The sequence below is a fragment of the Drosophila erecta genome, unplaced genomic scaffold (assembly GCF_003286155.1).
Source record: "Drosophila erecta strain 14021-0224.00,06,07 unplaced genomic scaffold, DereRS2 tig00000126-arrow-pilon, whole genome shotgun sequence".
NCBI classification, from domain to species: domain Eukaryota; kingdom Metazoa; phylum Arthropoda; class Insecta; order Diptera; family Drosophilidae; genus Drosophila; species Drosophila erecta.
The window spans coordinates 8,201,376-8,222,465 of NW_020825209.1; the positions used below are offsets into that span (position 1 = coordinate 8,201,376).

General features: G+C 44.1%; 3 protein-coding genes and 1 long non-coding RNA gene across 53 annotated transcripts in view; all 4 read left to right on the top strand.

Annotated features, from left to right (window-relative positions):
* Window positions 1–18: 18 nt before the first annotated feature.
* On the top strand, window positions 19–5,757 carry LOC6550488 (actin-related protein 2). Of its 6 annotated transcripts, none has more exons than XM_015155687.2 (8): window positions 116–205; window positions 424–624; window positions 1,458–1,568; window positions 2,400–2,414; window positions 3,382–3,597; window positions 3,663–3,872; window positions 3,937–4,365; window positions 4,440–5,757. In XM_015155687.2, exons 2-8 carry the CDS (start codon window positions 577–579, stop codon window positions 4,608–4,610), a joined length of 1,200 nt encoding a protein of 399 aa, XP_015011173.1. In that variant the 5' UTR covers window positions 116–205; window positions 424–576; the 3' UTR covers window positions 4,611–5,757. The 6 variants fall into 6 exon arrangements, with proteins under 6 accessions (XP_001977933.1, XP_015011172.1, XP_015011171.1 ...); XM_026982285.1 differs by having other exon boundaries at window positions 193–277; XM_015155686.2 differs by having other exon boundaries at window positions 37–624.
* Window positions 5,758–6,044: 287 nt separating this feature from the next.
* On the top strand, window positions 6,045–7,902 carry LOC6550489 (sodium/bile acid cotransporter). Its single transcript, XM_001977898.2, has 2 exons — window positions 6,045–7,364; window positions 7,432–7,902. Exons 1-2 carry the CDS (start codon window positions 6,339–6,341, stop codon window positions 7,765–7,767), a joined length of 1,362 nt encoding a protein of 453 aa, XP_001977934.1. The 5' UTR covers window positions 6,045–6,338; the 3' UTR covers window positions 7,768–7,902.
* Window positions 7,903–13,790: 5,888 nt separating this feature from the next.
* Window positions 13,791–19,036, top strand: LOC113564506. The gene is made up of 2 exons (XR_003408051.1): window positions 13,791–13,890; window positions 18,933–19,036. It is a non-coding gene; the product is annotated as an uncharacterized LOC113564506 (long non-coding RNA).
* A 359-nt stretch (window positions 19,037–19,395) lies between these two features.
* LOC6550490 (sodium channel protein para) overlaps window positions 19,396–21,090 on the top strand; it is a 54,630-nt gene continuing 52,935 nt past the window's right edge. For all 45 annotated transcript variants that reach the window (XM_015155722.2, XM_015155748.2, XM_026981506.1 and 42 more), the window contains exon 1: window positions 19,396–19,534. The gene's annotated coding sequence lies outside the window, so the exon portion shown is untranslated. The remainder of the gene's footprint in view (window positions 19,535–21,090) is intronic.

Consider the following 21,090-nt stretch of genomic DNA (forward strand, 5'->3'; position numbering starts at 1 on the left):
TACGCCGTATCGCAACGCCGATAGTATCGCACACAAATCTATTTTTGTTCAACTCTAGGTGGTGAAGAGGGAGTTTTTGTACAGCAGTATAGCTAAATTATAAGTTTAAAAAGTCGGTAGTGGCGGACCGTTTCGCCCAATCTAAATTGCAATTCCGAATTGAGAGCTAAATACCCAATAATCGGCCATCGGAGCGGCGAAAAAAGTAAGCGAGAGAGCGGCGAGAGAGCACTGTTCCCGCCCTCGTGTTGTGAGAGTGTGCGAATGGAAGAGGAAAGTGTGTGATTAAGTCCAATCGCTGTCCGGCGGTCCAAATGCAAAAAAAAAAAAGAACCCGAAAAAGAATCAATTAACAGTAGTGCTTAATAAAGGGCTCAGGAGAGACGATTGATGTGCATTATTTTGTTTTGTTTCATCGAGCAGAGACGCTGCAAGCAGTGATATAAAACCGAATCACAACCAACACCCGAAAAGGCAACCTGGTCGCGTCATCAGTGGAAGTGGAAAGGCAGTTGCCGCAGCAGAAGCAACGGGAGAATCAGTGGTTTTCCAGCTCCGGTTTAGAGTCCTTCAAGCATGGACAGCAAGGGTCGAAATGTTATCGTCTGTGATAACGGCACTGGGGTAAGTTAACCGAAAAATCTCCCGAAACACCCACATCACCCACAAGCGGAGAAAACAGCGCACTGGTGTGTGACACACATTTTGAGTGTTGTTTGCTGCGCTTCTTTCGTTTTCTTCTTCTTGTGGGCTAAGCAGCGCTTCTGCTGCTGCTGCTAAATCCACTGCTTGCCGGCTAGCGGGCGTTGACGTTGCGGTTAGTCAAGCAGTTGCAGCAGTTGCATTGAAGCAATTGCCTCTTCCTCTCATTCATATTCCATTCCTCTTCCTCTCTTCTTACTCTGCGCGCTTGACTAATCAGTGGATTACTCACGATTCCAGCGTTACTCAGTATCTCCCACACCTATTTCTTGAAAAGAACAACACCAGCATACCAGCACACCCACACTGTCATATAATTTCCAACATTCTGTTCTTATCGCAAGGCTCAGAATTTTTGTTTTGTGATAACGGTCCGATTTCGATAAGCGTTCGATAAACCACAGCAGTAAAAAGAAATGATACACTGAGAAAAATAATATAGCTGTACTTGCGCAAAATAATTGAAAATAATTATTTATTATTATGTTCAACTTTTAAGTACCTGTTGATACGAAAGCATTTCAAATTATCACATTACCTGTTTTGGGCTTAGCTCCAAGTTTTGTCTACATTAAACCGATCGTTTTCTGATAAATCAAGATAGAAGTCAGTAATATGTGTGTGCAATTTTAATAAATTGAAAATGAAAATAATACATATATTATATTATTATACGTTACTGCATATATAAATACTATTACATTTTTTTCAGACCATATTTTCATATATTTATGACATCTCCATTTATTTTTCAGTTCGTTAAGTGCGGATATGCCGGCAGCAATTTTCCCACCCACATTTTCCCCTCGATGGTGGGACGACCCATGATTCGGGCGGTGAACAAAATCGGCGATATCGAAGTCAAGGTATGATCCATCGTGCTTACCAATTGAAGTATCCAAAATTAATCAACAACATAATGAGATAGTACAACCATACACTACACAAATTCAATTGTGCACAGGCCATCAAATACATGACTATAAATATATATATCATTTTTTTCGATGTAACTACTCCATGACTAGTTAAACGGCAAGAAATACATTTAGCGCATAGAAGTTCACTATCCACCAAACCACCCACCATATTTTTCATCCCCACCCCATCTGATTTTTGAGTGAAATTGCTCTATTTTCTATTCCGTCTATTAGTGTGGCATATCTACTTACTTCTATATAATTTGTTTTCGATCCACCCCATTCACATATCATTTCATTTACCATTTTTATTTCATCACGGGTTCACTTATCCCATCATTGCATTTTTGCTTGAGTTGCATTGGTCTCGGTGCGTGGGTCCTCATATTAAACATGCATACAATATAGTATATTATGGTAATATCTTTGGTAAAAGTTGGTCCGTGGATATCTGCTTTTAACCCAGGTTTAGGCGTGGCTTAAAGATCTATTTATATGGAGGCTGAACCCCGAGGACATTGAGCTTTTTTGAGCGCATCATTTGATTTTCGATATTTCCAAGAAACACATTTATCTGCTATTGTATAGATCTTATTAGAAGTTATTTAGTTTAGACAGAAGACACATCAAAATCATGAAGAACACATATTGAATAGCAACAACAAATGATACAAAAAATATATATTTTTAAAATTGTAATCTTTCCGTTCTTTTTAATATTCTTATACATTTTTCTGTTCTTTTTTACATATTTTTTTGAAAACAAATATTTTGCAGGATTTACATGTCGATGTAAGTCAAGTTTGTATAGTTTAAAACCAAACCAAAAAACCAAAATCCAAACTACCACTAAGAAATTTAATCACCAAGTAAACATCAAATAAAAAAAATTTGTATACGATTGACACAATACGAAAATACCAAAAAACAAAACAAAAGAAACCAAAACACACGCTTGACAAAATATTGAGAAATTTTCTTGAAGTTGAAGCTGCGCACTTAGGATTTAATTAAGCCATTTAATTAACTGTTAACTGTTCACATTTTTCACTAGTTGTTTGCCTTGACTATTTTCCCAACTATATTCCGGCCCCGCCCAACTAACTTGTTGCTTCCTTTTGGCCACCATTCTATAATTGTACTCCATACACAAAAAATCGAACAAAAAAACAAATCTATTAATTCTCAAATCGGATCAATCTGAGGCGTGTTTAAAACCGAATTGAAATCAAATCTGTTCAATTTAACGACAAATTTACGTAAATAATTTTTTTTTATTATTTAACTTTTACTCCTTTGTTTTTATACCAGAACAATATGTATTTTGTTTTTTGTATCTCCCAGCTTACACTCTTTGGTTTTTTGTACATATTTATGGCTACCAATTCAGTTGTTTCTCGTTTAATTGTGATTTGCTCATTTGAAATTGTTAAGTTTTCGTCTGCATGATGTCCTGTGTCTGCCTAAGCCCAATCTAACACCCAGTTTGTTTGGCACGCCTCTGTGTTCACTTGCTGACGCCTCTTGTTATTCGTTGATTGTTTAGCCTAGTTTAGTTGCGTTCTTGTAGTGTGCTCGTTGTTATTGCGCCTACCACTTGTGAATGTCCCCCAGACTAATGCCTAACCATCCCAGCCTCTAAGCAAATACCCAACCAACCCAACCCAACACTCCAATCCAATCCAATCCGAATCCCACTGGTTACCCACTGACCAACCACGGGCACTAACGCTGCGTCCTCTGACGAACGAATTTACAGGATCTGATGGTCGGCGACGAGGCCTCACAGCTGCGATCCCTGCTAGAGGTCTCCTATCCGATGGAGAACGGCGTGGTGCGCAACTGGGACGACATGTGCCACGTGTGGGACTACACGTTCGGTCCCAAAAAGATGGACATCGATCCGACGAATACAAAAATCCTGCTGACAGAGCCGCCCATGAATCCCACAAAGAACCGCGAGAAGATGATTGAGGTGAGTCATTCAACATTTTGGAATCCAACTTCAAATTTACATACTTTGTTTTGCCATAATACCAGGTGATGTTCGAGAAATACGGCTTCGATTCCGCGTACATTGCCATCCAGGCCGTGCTGACGCTTTATGCCCAGGGTCTGATCTCCGGCGTGGTGATCGATTCTGGCGATGGTGTGACGCATATATGTCCCGTCTACGAGGAGTTCGCCCTGCCCCATCTGACGCGACGATTGGACATTGCCGGTCGAGATATTACTCGCTATTTGATTAAGGTTGCTTTGCACACAGTAACATTATGCAAACTGTGACTTATACCTTCACATCTTTGATCATTAGTTACTGTTACTACGTGGCTACGCTTTCAATCATTCCGCCGACTTCGAAACGGTGCGCATCATGAAGGAGAAGCTTTGCTACATCGGCTACGACATCGAAATGGAGCAGCGATTGGCCCTGGAGACGACGGTGCTGGTGGAGTCCTACACGCTACCCGACGGTCGTGTGATCAAGGTCGGCGGCGAGAGATTCGAGGCGCCAGAGGCTTTGTTCCAGCCGCATTTAATCAACGTCGAGGGACCGGGCATTGCGGAACTGGCCTTCAACACCATCCAGGCGGCAGACATCGACATACGGCCCGAACTCTACAAGCACATAGTCCTGTCCGGCGGCTCCACCATGTATCCGGGTCTTCCTAGTCGGCTGGAGCGAGAGATCAAACAGCTGTACCTGGAGCGGGTACTCAAGAACGATACGGAAAAGCTGGCGGTAAGCTGCTAGAGAATGGCTTAATAAGCGAATCATCCACATCGCCTCTAACAAATTACACGTTTGCTTTGCAGAAATTCAAAATACGCATTGAGGACCCACCGCGACGCAAGGACATGGTCTTCATTGGCGGCGCTGTTCTGGCGGAGGTGACGAAGGATCGCGACGGCTTCTGGATGTCCAAGCAGGAGTACCAGGAACAGGGTCTTAAAGTATTGCAAAAGCTGCAAAAGATCAGTCACTAAGGCGGAGACAGAGTCAGTGTGTGTGTGCGGACCGTGAGAAATAGGATAAAAAAGTGATACATTTCTTTTCTCTATTTTTTTATAAGTCGAAACCTTTCAGATTTACGTGATATATCTGTCTATATGTGTGTGTTTTTTTTTGTGTGCCTGCGCGAGTGAGCGTGTCTGTGGAGCAGGATTGGTCCACTGGTCCTTAGATTACCACAAATCGCAGACATGCCGTCACTGGTCGATTCCCACGTACAATAAATTGTAATATTTCTTTTGCCGCTAGCCGAGTGCTGAAAGTGTAATTCGATAATCGCCCAGCTTGTGTAACCTTGCATTAGTATGTTTAATTGATTATGATTAAGTCTAAAATTCGGTTGAAAATCCCCTTTTCTTTGATGAATGCATATATATATATATACATATATAAATTCAAAGCCCCTAGAGTGCGGCGATATTTTTGTAAACGCAAAATGTTTCATTTCCAGCGAGTATTTCACATTAAGTATTAACTAGGCCAAGTCTGCTACTAGCAGCAATTCAAATCGTGTGTGTTTAAGACAGAGAAGGAAATATTACGAGAAAGTTGCATAGCACAGAAGGAGAAAGCGCCAGTTCGGTCGAAGTTATCCAGCCTTCGCTAACTAAATCCACTGATTGATTCGATGCCGTCTGCGCCCGACGCTCGACCTAAACTAAGCATTTCAGTCCTGTCTCCAACTAGATAAAGATAACGATAAAGATACAGATACAGATGCAGAAACAAAAACAGACACAGATACAGATAGATGCTGTCCAAGATTACGCATTTACGTTGCCCCATAATCGAAAGTACCATCAGCCGAAGGGTTTAATTTGAATTCATTTCCTCACCCGCCTTTTCTAGTTAGTTGCAATTTGATGTTTGTTGGGGCAGAGCGGACGCAACGCTTCACATGCGAAACTATCGGCATACGAATAGTTATATATGTGTGATCCATATATATCCGTATATGTAAAATGAATGTGGAATGCCAATTATCTAAGTGAATGCAATAAACATAATTATGTATGATGTATACTGTAGTCTAAAGCTAAATCGCATACGACTTTTTTTATGGTTTTTTTTACCAAGTTAAAACAAAATATGAATCACAATAAAAGCAAGAAACAAACCCAATCTCCAGTGTTTTACGACCGGTTGACCTCCAAGTTCCCACAGGCAGTCGCAGTCCAGCAATTTATTGCCCTCGATCAAAATGTTATTTTAACCATGTTCTTATTGGCCGTAATCAGTAGCAAATTGTTTCGAGCCCATCTAAACAAAGTGCAATATAATGCAATACAACGAAATAACAACAAACAAAGGAAATCCTCAAGAAAAATAATTATTGTTATGTATGTTTCAGCATTTGTATAGTATTCATTTATTACTTTTAAGATATATTTTAGCTTAGTCTTTCCTATCCGTCTTTTCAACGTGCTTTGGTTTTTGTTCGACTTTCCATAGATTCGCTGAGTTAAAACGCCTATCATCACCTACAATGATAAGAATGATAAGTTCCATCTAAGACCTTTACATTTACAAACCCCCCTGATTTATTAATATTATTCACACCTCCGGTTCGCACCTGAGGCCGCCGCCTGATAAGAGCAAATCGAACGGTCTCGTCTGCTCAATGGCCAGATAAAGCCACTTTGTGATCCACTCAACTCTCGGATTCGCTGGAGTGGGCAGACCAGTTGGTGTGACGGCGCAGCATGGGCAATGCGAAGAATATCGGACGGCAGCTTGTGGCAGTGGGAGTGCTATTGATTCTGGGACTCCAAGGAGTCCGATCTGAGTATGGCGACCTGGCCGGCGACTGGCTGGTGGATTATGGCATAGATGAGCTTAATTTTCACGAGGATTCGATTTGGCGCATGGACTTGCACATATACAATGTACTACCCAAGGATTCTGCGCTGGATTACTGCGTTGTGGTGTACTCCAAGGATGAGCGGCGGGTGTCCTCGCCACCGCTTGAGATACAGAAGGAGGATTTCGATCTGTTGGGCAGCTGGCGGGGAGCGCTGTATGTGACTGGAGTTCGATTTGGATACAGTTCGCTGGAGGTGCAACTGAAGGCCGGCGCAGAGACAGAGACATACCCGAAACCCCTGCCAATTACAGTCCTCAGAACACAAGTGGTGGACCAACGCATCACCACCTATGTGTCCGCCGTCCTGGCTCTGCTGATGTTCCTCAATCTCGGAACCGTATTGGATATGGAACGCCTGGCGGGTATCATCTGTCGACCCGTGGGGCCCGTGGTTGGTGTGGTCAGTCGATATGTGCTGATGCCCGCCTTGGCCTTTGGACTGGGTCGTGCTCTTTGGCCAGCTAGTTGGCCACTCCAGCTGGCCCTCTTCTACACGGCACTGGCGCCCAGTGGCGGCCTGGCCAATGTGTGCGCCGTCTTCCTCAAGGGAAATATCAATCTTTCGGTGGCCACCACCACGATCAATAGCCTGCTGGCACTGGCCTTGCTGCCCATTTGGATACTGCTTCTGGGGCGCATACTCTACGAGGACGATGGGCTCACCGTGCCGTTTGGTCAGCTTTCCGGAGGAGCAGCTGCCCTGGTGGCCTGCCTGGCCATTGGCGTTCTGCTGCGACTCTGCGTACCGCGGACCACAAGGTTCATCTTCCGCTTCCTGAAGCCACTGTCCGTCGTGCTCAGCTTGTGTCTCGTGGGCCTGACGGTGGGTCTCAACTCGTTCGTCTTTTACGAGTTTACCTGGCAGGTGAGTGCGCTTCTCCATGGATATGCCATTGAATTGACCAGAACTATTTTTGATCTTCTACGTATAGGTTCTTGTGGCAGCCGTATGCCTGCCCCTCGCCGGCTACCTCTCCACCTATCTGCTGTCCAAGATCCTCTGCCGATCGCCCACCGACGCACTAACGTTGTCCGTCGAGGCCAGCGTGCTGAACATGACCATGCCCATTGTGCTGCTGCAGTCCAGTCAGCTGGAGCAGCCGCAACTGGATCTCGTCCTGGTCGTGCCCATTGCCTCCTCGCTGCTCTCCCTTGTCCTGGTCGTCCTCTACTATGGCATTCGGCGATGCCTTGGCTGCAATGCGCAACAGGATGCGGATGGCTATGATCACAAACAGCTGATGGCGGAGCACGAAGGTGCCGTCTAGCAATGATCTTAAATCTTCGTGCAGCCATAGGTTTTATATCGCATACAACAACGGTTCCTTTGGCGGCGAATAATGAGCTTGATTCCTCGAAGATGTACTTTTTTTTTGTTCGAGTAACGTATTGTTATAAAACCATGAGCGATTTTAGAAACAATTTCTATATATATTATGTATTTAACAATTTAAGCTTAAGATTACGAATATATTACATTGCATATTGTGCAATTATAAATGTGAGGAAATCGTTTTGAAAAGCGCGCCTAGGTGCATTTCCGCTTCGCTGAGATTGGCATCACTTCTCCTCCTGGGCAGCATTGGCCAATTGCTAGGAGCGGGAAAATCAAATTCGCTCGATTCTAAGGCATTTTCAATGTAAGTTGGCCACTTCTGCGCGAGTGTGTGTGTTTGCCCACATGCAAATTTGGTTTTAAGCCAGCTCGGGGCAATAAAAGGAAAAAGTGTGCCAGCCTCGGCCGTTGGTCACTGCGTATGTACGAGGAATTTGGAGCATTGGCCGCTGGACAAGCGCCCGACGCTCGGGAACCCAGGAAGGCGCATGATGTCATCAGTTCGCTGCGATGCAGGGCTGCCAATTACGACACACGAACATGGCGTACGTATACAGTACACTTAGAACCTCTCTCTATATATAATATCATATATATATTTTATATAATATTGTATGTATGTGTGTATATCCGTGCATACACGTGCTTGTGTAGGGTAGGAGATATAAAAATAAGTGCTACCTTTGCCGCCTGCACACGTGTGTGCGTGGTCAACTAACGGTTCACGCGCGTAACGCATTACCAGCCACCCAACCACCCACCGATCCCGCCCCAAATTGCCCCACCGACCTCGTTAGCCAGCCCTGACAATGTTTTTTTCGGTTATAAATACATTGTTCAAAGGCGGGTAAATGACATAACGTGCACCACACTTAAACGGGAAGTTAACAACATCGGCTGGGATAAAAACTAATATTACAATGGCTCGTCATTTATATGGGCTGGTGATATGACGGCCAATATAATGACTCCAATTGGGCCTACATTTGAACTGAGTAGCGGAGCCCTTGTACTGCAATTCTAATTATCTTACGAAACTGCCCGAAATATATATTGACCTATCATTACCTGGCGCTTAAAACGGGAATTGGAGAGGTTCATTGTTATTAATTCGAATTGGTCTACTTAGGCACATGATTATTGGGGATTTAACATTTCAAATCCTTCGAGTTTTACTAGGTTCCATTTAATATAGGATGGTATTTAAATTCATTTCATAGTTTGCTGCTCATTAGGCGCATTCAAACCATTAAAGGTTAAAAAGCGTTTCAATGCCCAAAAGTAACGTATACGCAGCGTGTGCACCCTTGATTAAGCCAAACACGACTTTCCCTCTCTGGAGGCCCATTGAAAATATGTCGGTGCTCGTTTTCGAGACACACTTTGCAGGGATTACAGTGAGTTTTCGGATTTGATTTGCCTCGGTTGGCATATGTGATGGTCTGAAATGCGAGGATAGAATCCTGCCAATACCTCGCGTTAGCCCTGCTCTTATTCCTAGCCCCATTTCTATTCCCATCCATAGCCATCCCGTGCAGCATAATATGCGACTCCATTGACCGTTTTGGCCTGCTGCTGCGCATTGCAGTTAACCCCGAATGGAACAATGCAGCAAGCACACTGAAAGAAATTAGATCTCCAAGGCAAGGGGAGAATATCAAATGATGCACTTATGAAACAGTTAACAAGTTGGACAGTTGGAAGCATGTGTCTCCGTGACCAGAGTTTGCCTGCAAAGATAAAGGAACAGTTTGAATATATTTAATATTTCTTCAAGTAACCACTCACCTATGATTTGCTTTTCTCAGTGCAGCCATAGTGCTCCATTTTTGGGCCGTGCCAAGACAACTTTGAAAAGGAGTTGCAGCAGTCTTGCGATGAGGCAATTTCATTCTCGGCTGGTCGCTGGTCTTTTGCCCCAATGCCAGTGCAACTGCACTTGGACGAAGGGAGCGGGGTGCGGCGGGTTACCAGTGGGTGGTGCAAGTGGGTTAAACGGCGAAGGGAGAGGGAGAGGGAGAGGGAGGGAGTGGGTATTTGGAGGGCCACAAGTCGAAGCAGAGCATTTGGTTTCGTTTCGTGACATTTGGATGATTTCTGCCTATTTCCTGGCCCAAACCCACACGGCACCACCCACCCACCACCACCCAAAAGCCACCACCCCCTGCCCAACCCCCTGGCCGACTTTAATCGCGTGCTTGGCGCACATTTTAACGCTCGTCGTTTTCAGTTGACGGTTGCCACAGCAACACAACACGAGCTGCAAATGCATTGCAAAAGAGCAGGATTTGTGTGGATCTGGGTGGTTCTGGGTGGCTCTGGGTGGCTCTGGGTGGCTCTGGATGGATCTAACCCATTTGCAACCGAGGAAGGTGCGTTGGCAAATCGCTTCTCGCTGCTCTTCATTTCCTGTCTCCATTTCAAGGCGCTGAAAAAAATGGGCAGGGAGGAAAATCAGGCAGGAAATTCACTTGCACGCCAGTCGTCGCCACTCAGATACAGATACGGGGCCAGAAGTAAATAAATATGAAGCAGCCAAAATAAAAGTGCGGCTGGCAAAAAACTCAAGTCAATTATCCCCAGCACGTGCACTTAAATATTATGCGTAATTATGGCGCTCGAGATGGCGATGGCGATGGCATAATTAGTCCTGTTACTTGTGTATTCGGTTATTATGGCCCTCAAAGTGCCAGCGAGCAAAAGTAACCAACGCACCTGATACCCCTTGATGGCCGGGCGATACTGAAAATACGTTCCAAGCAAATGTAGTTACCTAAAGGAGACTTAGCCTTATATAATCACACTGAAGTTATCCAAGTGACAACTTATATTGACTAGTAATAAAAGTTGAATAATGTGTGGGTAATAAATGAAAATGGTTTTTCATATATATTATATCTATATATTCAGTAAAACTTCTTCCATATATGGTGGTATTCTTCCGTATTTGATCCCTGATTCAAAACAGGGTAAAACTGCGACAAAGACTACGCGTTTGCATTGCCAGGATGCTAAATATGCGCGTCTCATGAGCCAAAATTTATGCAAATTCGCTGCGTCCTTTTGGTCGCCCCCTAGTCCTTTTTAGTCCTGCCGCCCACCAAAGCCAACCAAAACCACCCACCCACTGGCAAGTGCAAAAAGGAAACGCACAGTTGAATAATGTAAGGTTATGCTAATGTGCAGGTACGCACAGGTGTACATTACACATTCGCTGCATTTGCTTTGGCATTTATGGGGGTCGCCTGTCCGGACCGCTCCATGGCCACCCCCATCCCCATCCCCATTCGCATCCTCGTCCTTGTCGTCATCCGCATCCCCATGCCACAGCCCCCATGGAAGTGGAAAGTGCAAGTGGAAAGTGTTTGCCATAACCGAGAGCGATTAAATTAAATATTCAATTTCCTTTGCCCAGCCGGATATATTCGAGATCGGCCAGCAGGGAGGAGCGTTTCTCACTCATGAGGCACACAAATCCTCCTTCCGATATCACGTTTTCGTCTATTTTTCAGTTTATGCTTAAACCAATGGTTAATTAGCCGGAAAATTGGTCGAACAATTATTTCTAGACCGAAATTAGCAGCTCATCTCTCAGTTAAAGCTCAATTTTCAGCCGAGTTTTAAGTTGAAGTCTTAAGTTTTGAGATAAATGCACATGCAGAAATGCAGTGTATCAACAGGCGCCATCTATATCTGAATTTGAAAATTGAAAATTGAAAATTGATTAGCAAAGTAACTTTCCGCCCCCTTTTCCTTTTTCCTCCATACAAAAGGTATGGCAAAGTTAGTTGCAAGTTGACAAGATGATGAACGACAGATATCGCTGCGCTGCACCATCCGCTGAAAATAAAATCTATATATATGCATATATACGAGCTTATGTAGATATATATACTCATACTCGTATGTGGCATTGCATGCAGGTTCCTGGGGGAGCAGAGGTGTACTTTTCGGAGTGGATGGCCGAGGGGGCGGGTGGGGAAGCGTAAACGTTGCCGCTGTCAAAATGTCGTCATTGTTCATTCATGAAATGTACGCCTTTTTACATTTACCCAACAACAGCAAGGGAAAGAGCTCAATACTTTGTTGCATACCCCGCAAGCGATATATACGAGTATGTACATATAGAAATATCTCCAAAGTGCTGCGAGTAAAGTCCTCTTAGCTGCTAAAGTTTAGTAGCTTTAATCTACTTACTGGCAGAAAAAACAAAGAACAATTTACCATTAATAACGATACATTTGGAAGCTGTATAGATTTACTTTTAAATTAAGCCATGTGCGAGTATTTATGCTTCTTATTACTTTTTTCTCTGAGTGCTGCAACAACCGCAATGGCCGCAAAATGAAACGAAAGAAGGGGAACCCAGGCAGAGCGAGAGAGCGAGAGAGAGAGAGAGAGAGAGAGGAGAGTTTATGAGCTTGTGTGTGTGCGAGGACATGCGACTGTGTGGCGCAAGCACACACACGTGCACACACACACTGCGCCACACTCGCTGACATCATCCGCAACCACTCATGGGGCAGGATAATGGAGCAAGGAGCAGGGAGCAAGGAGCAGGGCGAAGGGGGAAGGGGGAAGGGGGAAAGAAGAAAGGGGCTAATATCTTGTGGGCGGGGCAGCTTGCTTGTTGGCGTAAATATTGTCATTTGTTGCGACATTGAAGTTATTGTCTGTCCGTTTGACGCTGTTCAAATTCCCTCAGCCACACACACTCACCTATTTAAATGCGCATACAGATACACACATCTGTGTGTGCAGGAGTCCTTAAAGGACATTCGAGTGTTTGCCTGCAATTAAGTAGATCAACTGGCAGGGGGCGAATACCGATCGCCGGCACCTTGGGGCCCATTACCACTTCCGGCTAATTGGGGGGGTGGGGGCCACATGCCACGCCAGTGTTTCCACGAAACAAAGACAACAATTAACTATTTGCTACAATTGCCAGTCGGCCAACGGCGATGGAGCAAAATAGACCAAGCATAATTTCCACTAATTTGAGGCAGGCCTGCAAATGGGTTTGCCACAGAGGCATATTATTTTAAAGGCGTTCAAAGGTCCAACTATTAAAGATGCCTTGGTAACGAAAATAACTTACTAGGAATATCTATAATCTATAATAATTTGTTATAAAATACTTTTGTTGAAATGATTTAAGTATGTATATAAGTATGGTATACCAAACGTCCAACTTATAAATATTACTTGAGCAGCCTAAACTTTGGGAGAAATTACTAGTTGTTTCTTTGTGTCCAAAAGTTAACTTTGTCATTTACCCACTAACTTATTAGTAATTAATAGATGATTATTGAAAGTGGTTTGAAGTATTTTATGTCAAAATATCTTGTATTTAAAGGCAAATGGCACTTTCCGAACATTTCTGCGTGTGCCACCATGCATTTGGCTTTGAGCTCTAAGTGCAGCTGCACTTTCGAATGCCCCATGCAATGCCACATGGTTTCCTCGTGAATTTGGTCTTACCCCATCTCCTCGTCCTCGTCCACGTCCTCGTCGTCGTCTTTGGTGCCTTGTCTTTGCTCTGCCAGTCGGCCTGACGTATGCCACTTGCCACCCGCCCCGATTCCCAGTTCCCATTTCCCATTCCCAGTTCCCAGTTCCGAGTTCCCCAATTCCCAATCCCCGCCAGCCGCTGCTAGAGCCGCCCAGTTTGGGGCGCGTTATCCTGGCGTGTTCCTTTCGCAGCCTTTCTGGCCTGGGTTCTTCTTGGCTTCTTTGGGCCGTTCTTGGGCTGCTTTTGGGCCTGTCCCAATGACCGAGTGGCGGTATGTCGCGCCGCCTTGCTCTCAGCCGCAGAAATTCCGAATCGGAATCCGAATTCGAGGCACGACGACTGCGAGATCCTGTAAGTGGAAAGTGGCACAGCGCCGAACGCCGCCGAGCGGTGACGAATGCCCCATCGAGGCTGCTCGAAGGCGTGACGAATGCGACACGAGCCGATTGCCGACCAAAACTGAACGAAAGTCGCACTCTGCGGACGCACACGCGCTGCGGCAGCTGACAGTTTCAGTAAACCACGGAGACGAACGGATTACGGGTAACGAAACAGCAGCACCAGTGGCACCAGCAGCAGCCACAAAATAAAATCATAAAAAAGAAACCAGAAAACAGAAAACAGCAAACACGAAAAAAAGTAGAAGAGGCAGAAGGCAAAAAAAAAGAATAAAAAATCAAGAGAAACTCCGCACATCAAACACAGAGCTATGAAAATTCCCACAGGCGAGAAAACCTCGAGCGCTGAGTTCCCTGTTTTTAAAACCGAAAAGGGAAAAAATTGAAAAGGTTCACACACTTGCCATGCCATGCAGATATATATATATGAGTATATATGTGTAAGCCGTATATACAAGTGCCTTGAGCTGTGCGCAGGCAGGCGATTCAGCGAGGAGCCAATTCCAAAGAAAGTTTTACATAAGTTCTCCCCCTCAAATCGGGCACCTCTTTTTTTGCATAGTTTTTTTTCGTGAGTGTGACCCAAAAAACCAAAATAATCAAAGAGAAGCGAAGGCAGCAAGAGGAGGAATACGAAAAACCAGCAGGAAAACACAAAAGTCCAAAAAATGAACAACTCATTTGGCTGCATTGGCGAAATACGAAATAAAAGGAAAAGTATATAAAGTGGCACATGGGAAGCCAGCGAGAGTGTGTTAAGTGTGTGAAAGCAGCATAATCTCTGGAATTAGCTTCAAAAATCGTCTTTTTTTTTGCTCCTAACATTCGGCTGAATTTTTTTTAATTGTGTAAAAGCGCGTGTTAGCCAAGGCGTATACTTGATGTGGCCGCAAGCAGCAACGATTGCGTATACGCCTAGTGCGCCGCTCTGTGCCTCGTGCCTGTGTGTGTGTGTGTGTGTGTGTGCGAGTGTGTGCGAGTGTGTGCTTGTGTGCGTCACACACAACGTGTTACGCAGAGTAACCCCCCAAATCCCCGCTCGCATCCATCGCTTTTGCCGTTGAAACTTTTGGTTTGTTGTTTAGAGCAAAGTGCCCGGAAAAGTAGGCAACGAAAATGGTTACAACAAATTGCAGGGCACACACAGATACGACCACACACACATAGACACACACACACACATTGATTTGGGATAGAAGAAGCAGAAGAGGCTAAAGTTGACTATGTGTGTGCCGCGGACTTTCGATTTTTCGTGACTCGGTCGGTTTTCTTGTATATGTTCTCGAGTGTCCTTTGTTGCTGCTCCTTTGCTTGTTGTTGCTGCTGGCGATGTCGCCCCCTTTACTGCCGCCTTTTGCCCCCCCTTTTGAACTCCACTCCGTGTGGATTTCGCCTGCTGTTTAGGTTATGTGTATCTGGCATGTCCTTTTTGCCTGCCTTTTCCTTTTTGGAGCGCGCATATGCGCTAGCACGAAACGAAACGAAACGAAACTCAACAAAACACAACACAACACAACACAATTCAACTTAACTCGCCCCGAAAATCAACAGAGAGAGAGGCTTTGATGGGGGCGAGCTGTTTATGTGTGTGTGAGTGTGGGGCAACTCAGTCAGTCAGTCAGTCAGTCAGTCAGTCAGTTGGGCGCCGTGCTAACTGAGTAGAGCCAAAGGACCCCTCTCGCTTTTGCTTTTGCTTTTGCTTGGCTTTGCTTTGCTTTTGCTTTTCCCTTGCTTTTGCTGTGCTTTTCTGCTCGATTCGCTTCGAGTCGCGCGTGTGCCATATCGCGTTTCGTTTTCGTGCTGTGCTGTGCGCAAAAAGAGCCGAGCTCCAAAAGACTTGTGGTCCGAGGACTGGGGACTGGGGATTGGGAACTGGGTTTTGGGTTTTGGGTTTTGGGTTTTGGGTTTTGGGTACTGCTTACCGGGTTCCGAAGAACTCAGAACTCAGAACTCAGAACTGAGGACGAGGCCACGAGGAGCCCTCCACGGAGAGCAGCGAATTGCAGAGAGCGAAAGCGGCGATGAGAGCGCGATTGGCGTAAGAGGGACAAGGGTTTCTCAAATTGCCTTGGCTTAGCTCACAAAAAACTGAACATCAAAATGTGAACAAAAATACGAAATTGTGCAACGCTTGTGAAGTTTGAAGTAGATGTTTGATGGGAAATACAGCCATCCATAAATACCAGCTATATGCAGGACATGGCACTTAATTGCCAGAAAAGTGGATAATTGTAATTGTTCATATTTGATTTACACAGCCATTTATAGCCGTTGTCGTCACGAAAGTGCTGTCGTGATGGTGGAAATCACGCTTATTACTGACAGTTAACGTTTAGAGCATATTTCAGTGCTGTGCAAGTCCCTCAAGAATTGAGGTTAGATTGCAGCCAATAAGGGATATAGTTTGCCTACTCAACTCTTTTAAACTAGACTGTGTGAGCAACTAAATGCTATTTGGATTTATTGTGGTTTATCTTGCAGCGCTAGAAAAGACAAATTGTTTAAGCATTTATGGGTGTAACTTTGAAACGAAGGTTTTGTTTTGTATGTGCCTTTTGCCGAGAACTTGCAAGGACCTCGATGAAACCGAAAGGACACGCAATTGTGGCCCCAAATCGAAAGCGAAAACTTTCCCTTCCTTGGCCAAAATCTATAAACTTTCGTTTATAAAACGCACTAGCTGTCACTCGTGTGCGATTGTGTGGCTTTCGTGTGGCTATTTGTCTTGGTTTCGCGACTTCTGGGCGCTAAAGAAAGCAAAAAAGCTAAAAATACAATCAGAGGGAATGGGGAGTATTAGGAGCAGTCCAAATGGGTGTTACAATAACTTTGCGGCTCGTCCAATGCCCAGCGGGTTAGGCCGGTGCCACTTGGCCACCAGTCCTCCACCAGTCCTCCACCTTGCCAACCAGCAACCATCAAACAGCAAACACCAACCACCACCAGCTTGTCCCGGGGCGAAGGCTCCGCAGGACCCCCATCCCATTGCATCCCATGGCGAGGGAGGAGAGCGAGGAGCCCCAGCCAGCCGGAGCACCACCCGTCACCAAATACCAGTCGCAGTCCAATCTGCCCCTGGGTTGTGCGTGTTCAATTGGCTTGCGCCCCATTGTTGTTCGTTGTTCTTTGCTCGCCCTTTGCCATTGTTGGCTTTTGGTGTAAAAAATTTACATAACCCAAATTGCTGCATAAATAAATTATTAAATACGTGACGTGCAAATGGTCAAATACCAAGCCACCAGCCATCGAGCAGCAAGTCCAAGTCGAATGGCATGTGTGCAAGGCTCTGGCCTCTGGCCTCTGGCCTCTGGCTTCCATCGAATCTATGGCGAATCCCAAGGGCTTGCAATCAGGACGCAATCCAATAAGGAGATTGTGCTCTCGGTAATATTGCCATATTGTAGATCTTCACTGCAAATTCAATTAGGAGCAAGGCCATGGTTCATGATCAAATTCGAAATTCGAAATCTATGGATGCAACTACGCTGCTCTTTTACAGGCAAAGAACTGCGTCCAGCGAGGAATCGCCAAATTAAATTAAGTAGTGACACTATTTTTTCCAGTTTGGGTAATGGCGAGCAAAGTTCTTGGAAAGCAGTTTCCTGATTTGAAAGCATTTATACTGCAATCCCCACACATATTGTCCGCTTTGGTGACCCCAATCCAGTTATCACACACGCACACAAACACACATGGAAACTGTATTGCCTTCGATTTGTTTACACATACATGTCCATTTGTAAGGACATTAAAAACGCAGTTCCTAAGTGCGGGCAAATGGGTGGGCTGCCTGGTGACTTGGTGGCTTGTTGGCTTGTTGACTTGGTGACTTTGTGACTTGGTGACCCCGCCACCGCTGGGCTGGATAAAGTTCGGATCGATTGGGGGGCCCGAAAAGCGGGTCAGCATGATTTGCGATTATAGCTGCTGCTCCATATTCACGGGTCACATTAGTTATAAACGCAGTCGGACAGGACTTGACCAGTCCAACTGGTGCCAAGCGCCCAAAAATAACGGCCCACTGTTGCAGTTTTCGGGTAGCAGAGCCGTGCAAAATCAGCTTAATGACCCAAAAATAGAAGAAGTGACCAAAGGGCAAAAAAAGAGAGTGGCGGCGAAGGCGAAGAGTATGTGGCAAATGGCGGAGAATAGCGAAGGGCGAAAGGATAGGCAGCGAAAAACAGGGTGGCAAAGTAGCACAACAAAACCTGTGTTGACAACGACTTGGATGCTTATGTATGGCAAATGCTGTAGGGCGAAAGGACCTCGCACACTCACACTCACACACACACACTCTGCTCCTTTTGCGGCAAATTCGGATCAAAGGAAGTCGCGGCGAAACGGCAGACAGCTGCCTTACTCGCCCGAAAACGGAGTTACCCAGAAACTAGGAACTTTTCAGTGCTCAGTGCTCAGTGCTCGACTTTTTCCCGTATCCTTGGAGTCCTTTGTGTCCTTTCGAATACTGCTCCGCGTTTTACGAGCGCGCGAAAATTGCATAAACACAAACAAAACGCGACGCGCTGCCTCACCTTTTTTTTACAGTGTTTCAAATCCAGTGAGACATTATCCTGTCAAATTGAGTGTGCTCACTTTACGTTTTTTTTTCGAGTGCCTCAGTGAAAGCCATCAAGTGTGTAAAACTTATGATAAGCATGTACAATTTACAAGCCCATTTCAAATATATATTAAAGAAAAATTACAAGTTTAGTAGAATATATAACACCGAAATAAACAAATAGACTAATGAAATAATCCAAATAATACACACAAGGACAACAGAAAAGCCAACAAATAAAAAGAAATAAATATTAAATATTACAAGTAATTTTAAGGTGTTCGAGCAATGCCAGGCGTTTTTTTTAAATGAATGATTAAAATGATTCAAAATTTGTCCATCCGATAAAATTTTTTTTATTATTGTCACCTTTTGTGAATGTGGTTTTCCATAAAATTGCCCACTTTCACCTGGATTTCAACAGCTTGTTCGCTTTTCGGCAACAGAAACCACAAATATTAATAATAATAATACTATTAGCCATAATACGGAAGCACAATTATAATAATAGCAACAGTTGAAAAACAAAGCAGAGGCAAACACATTTAAACATCACCGCCAGTTAGCCAGAAAGTAGTAGTAATAATACAACAAATAATATTAATACTAATAATAATAAATTGAAACAGCTCTGGGAACATAACGCAACGTTTGATGAAAATTTCTGGCAACACGTCGCGTCGTCTTGTTAACCACACAAAAAATTAAATAAAAAACAAATTCAAATACCCAATGATAATACAGATTTAATAAACAAAACCAAAACAAATAAAAGCAAACAAAAATCAAATATAAAAAACAAACAAAAAAAAAACAAAACAAAACAAACAACAAATTCATCTTCTACTTGTTCTACCGCTTCAACTTTATTCGTCTTCGTCTCCGTAATAAATATTTATATAAAATATACGTATATATATATATATCTATGTATATGTATGCATATGTGTGTGAGTGTGTCGCGTGTGTGTTGGTGCCTGTAAATGTGTGAGCCACAACAACAACAACAGCAACAGCAACAGCAACAGCAGCAGCAGCCAGAGCCACAACCACAACAACAACAACATTAGTTAACAGCAGCAACAATTCTCAGCAACAGCAACAACTATACAAGCAAGCACCCTCACAACAAAAGCAGCAACAACAGCAACCACAATAGCAACTATTGCAACAATAACATCAGCGGACAGAGCGAGCAGCCAGGCACAACATCGATTGACATCGATTAACGGTAAGTAATCGTGAGTAATCGAACAAATCGATTTATCAGGCGTTCTATAATCAATTTAATTGCATTTTCAAGTCTGCTAATGATAATTACCCCCAACCAGAGTAACATTCATGGAATTTTTAATTCTGTTAATAGTTATTACTCCCAACCAGAGTCAGCCGTTAGCTGAATTACAAATATTTCAGCTGCATTTATAGTAATCTTTTGTTCTTCAAACTAAACGATCTTTCGAATGTCAAAACCACTTATCCGGTGAATGCTAATAATAAAGTGTAGAAAATTATTTTTTGTTAGTTATGGTAAAACAACAGGCTAATAATCTCTGCCCTTGCTTTGGGCTACTCGTCAGAATTATCATTTTGGTCGACTTGTGACTGGGCCAATGGTATATTTTTCATAGGAGGATTTTTAGAAACCACACATGGTTTTCCCATCAATTGCTATGGAATATAGCATACAAAATTGGGCAATTTATGCTGCACGACAATGAGACTTTAGAAATCAATTGTGTCTCTCGTACGTATTTCAATATTTGAATAAGCTAGAAAAGTGTGAACGGAGCACTGGGCGACTTGATGAACTTGGCTCGATTATGTCATGCCTCCTTGGTGAAAATCCCAGTTAACCAGGCCCGACCTCAAGACCATATCAATGGGGTATCTGCGCCCCTTTTTGTCCCGCCCACTGGCGCGCCCCTTTGCTTTTGGGCTACAACCTTTTGCTGGCTTTTGGAGGGCAAACTTTCAGCAGCCACAAAAAAAAAGAAGAACAGAACCGTACAGAACAGAACGGAAAAAATGAATGGGGAGGTGGAGAGGGGGTTTTCCAACGGAATTCCTTTGCTCACGCACACATGGAATGGAGGTTCGTTAAGAGAGAAGGGAACCCAAAAACGTATTGTTGTAGTCCGTGTTTGTTGGCGGCAACACTAAAGTGAGAGAGAAGTAGAGAGCGCGGCAGCAGCTTGCTCTCTCGGCGCAGGCAGGAAGAGAGTGAGAGTCCTGGCTCTCTCGCCAGCCCATTGCGCTCTCCCATGCAAAATTCATTGACTAACAAAATGCAAACTTCGTTCAGTTTTTTGCTGTTTGTTATTTGGCTTTTTGGTCCTGTCCAACCTTTCGAATTTTGCTGAACAATTAATAAGCTAAGCCGATACCCTGTGTTTTATTGCCAAATCAATACCTGGGTGGGCTAAGGAAAATTGCATTGCGTTTCGCTCATGTGTTTGCCGTGTGTCATTTGCATATTGACACAAATTCCGGTTCGGGTGTTTTTTTCCTACTTCAATTCTCGCTTGTGGTTTTTCGCATGACTCATCGACCCAGCGAATGGCCAAAAATTAATTCGGCAAACAGGATTTTGCGAGTGTCATGAATGGAAACAGACACACATAAATATATGCTCATATTGGCACATCCACTGCTTTTCTGTGTGTGTGAGAACGCTTCCCTATGCTTCATGCCTTTGTGTGTGTGTGTGTGTGTGTGTATGCGTGCGAGTGTGGCGAAATATCGAACTGACCTACTTTTATGCTCGATACACACACACACACTGGC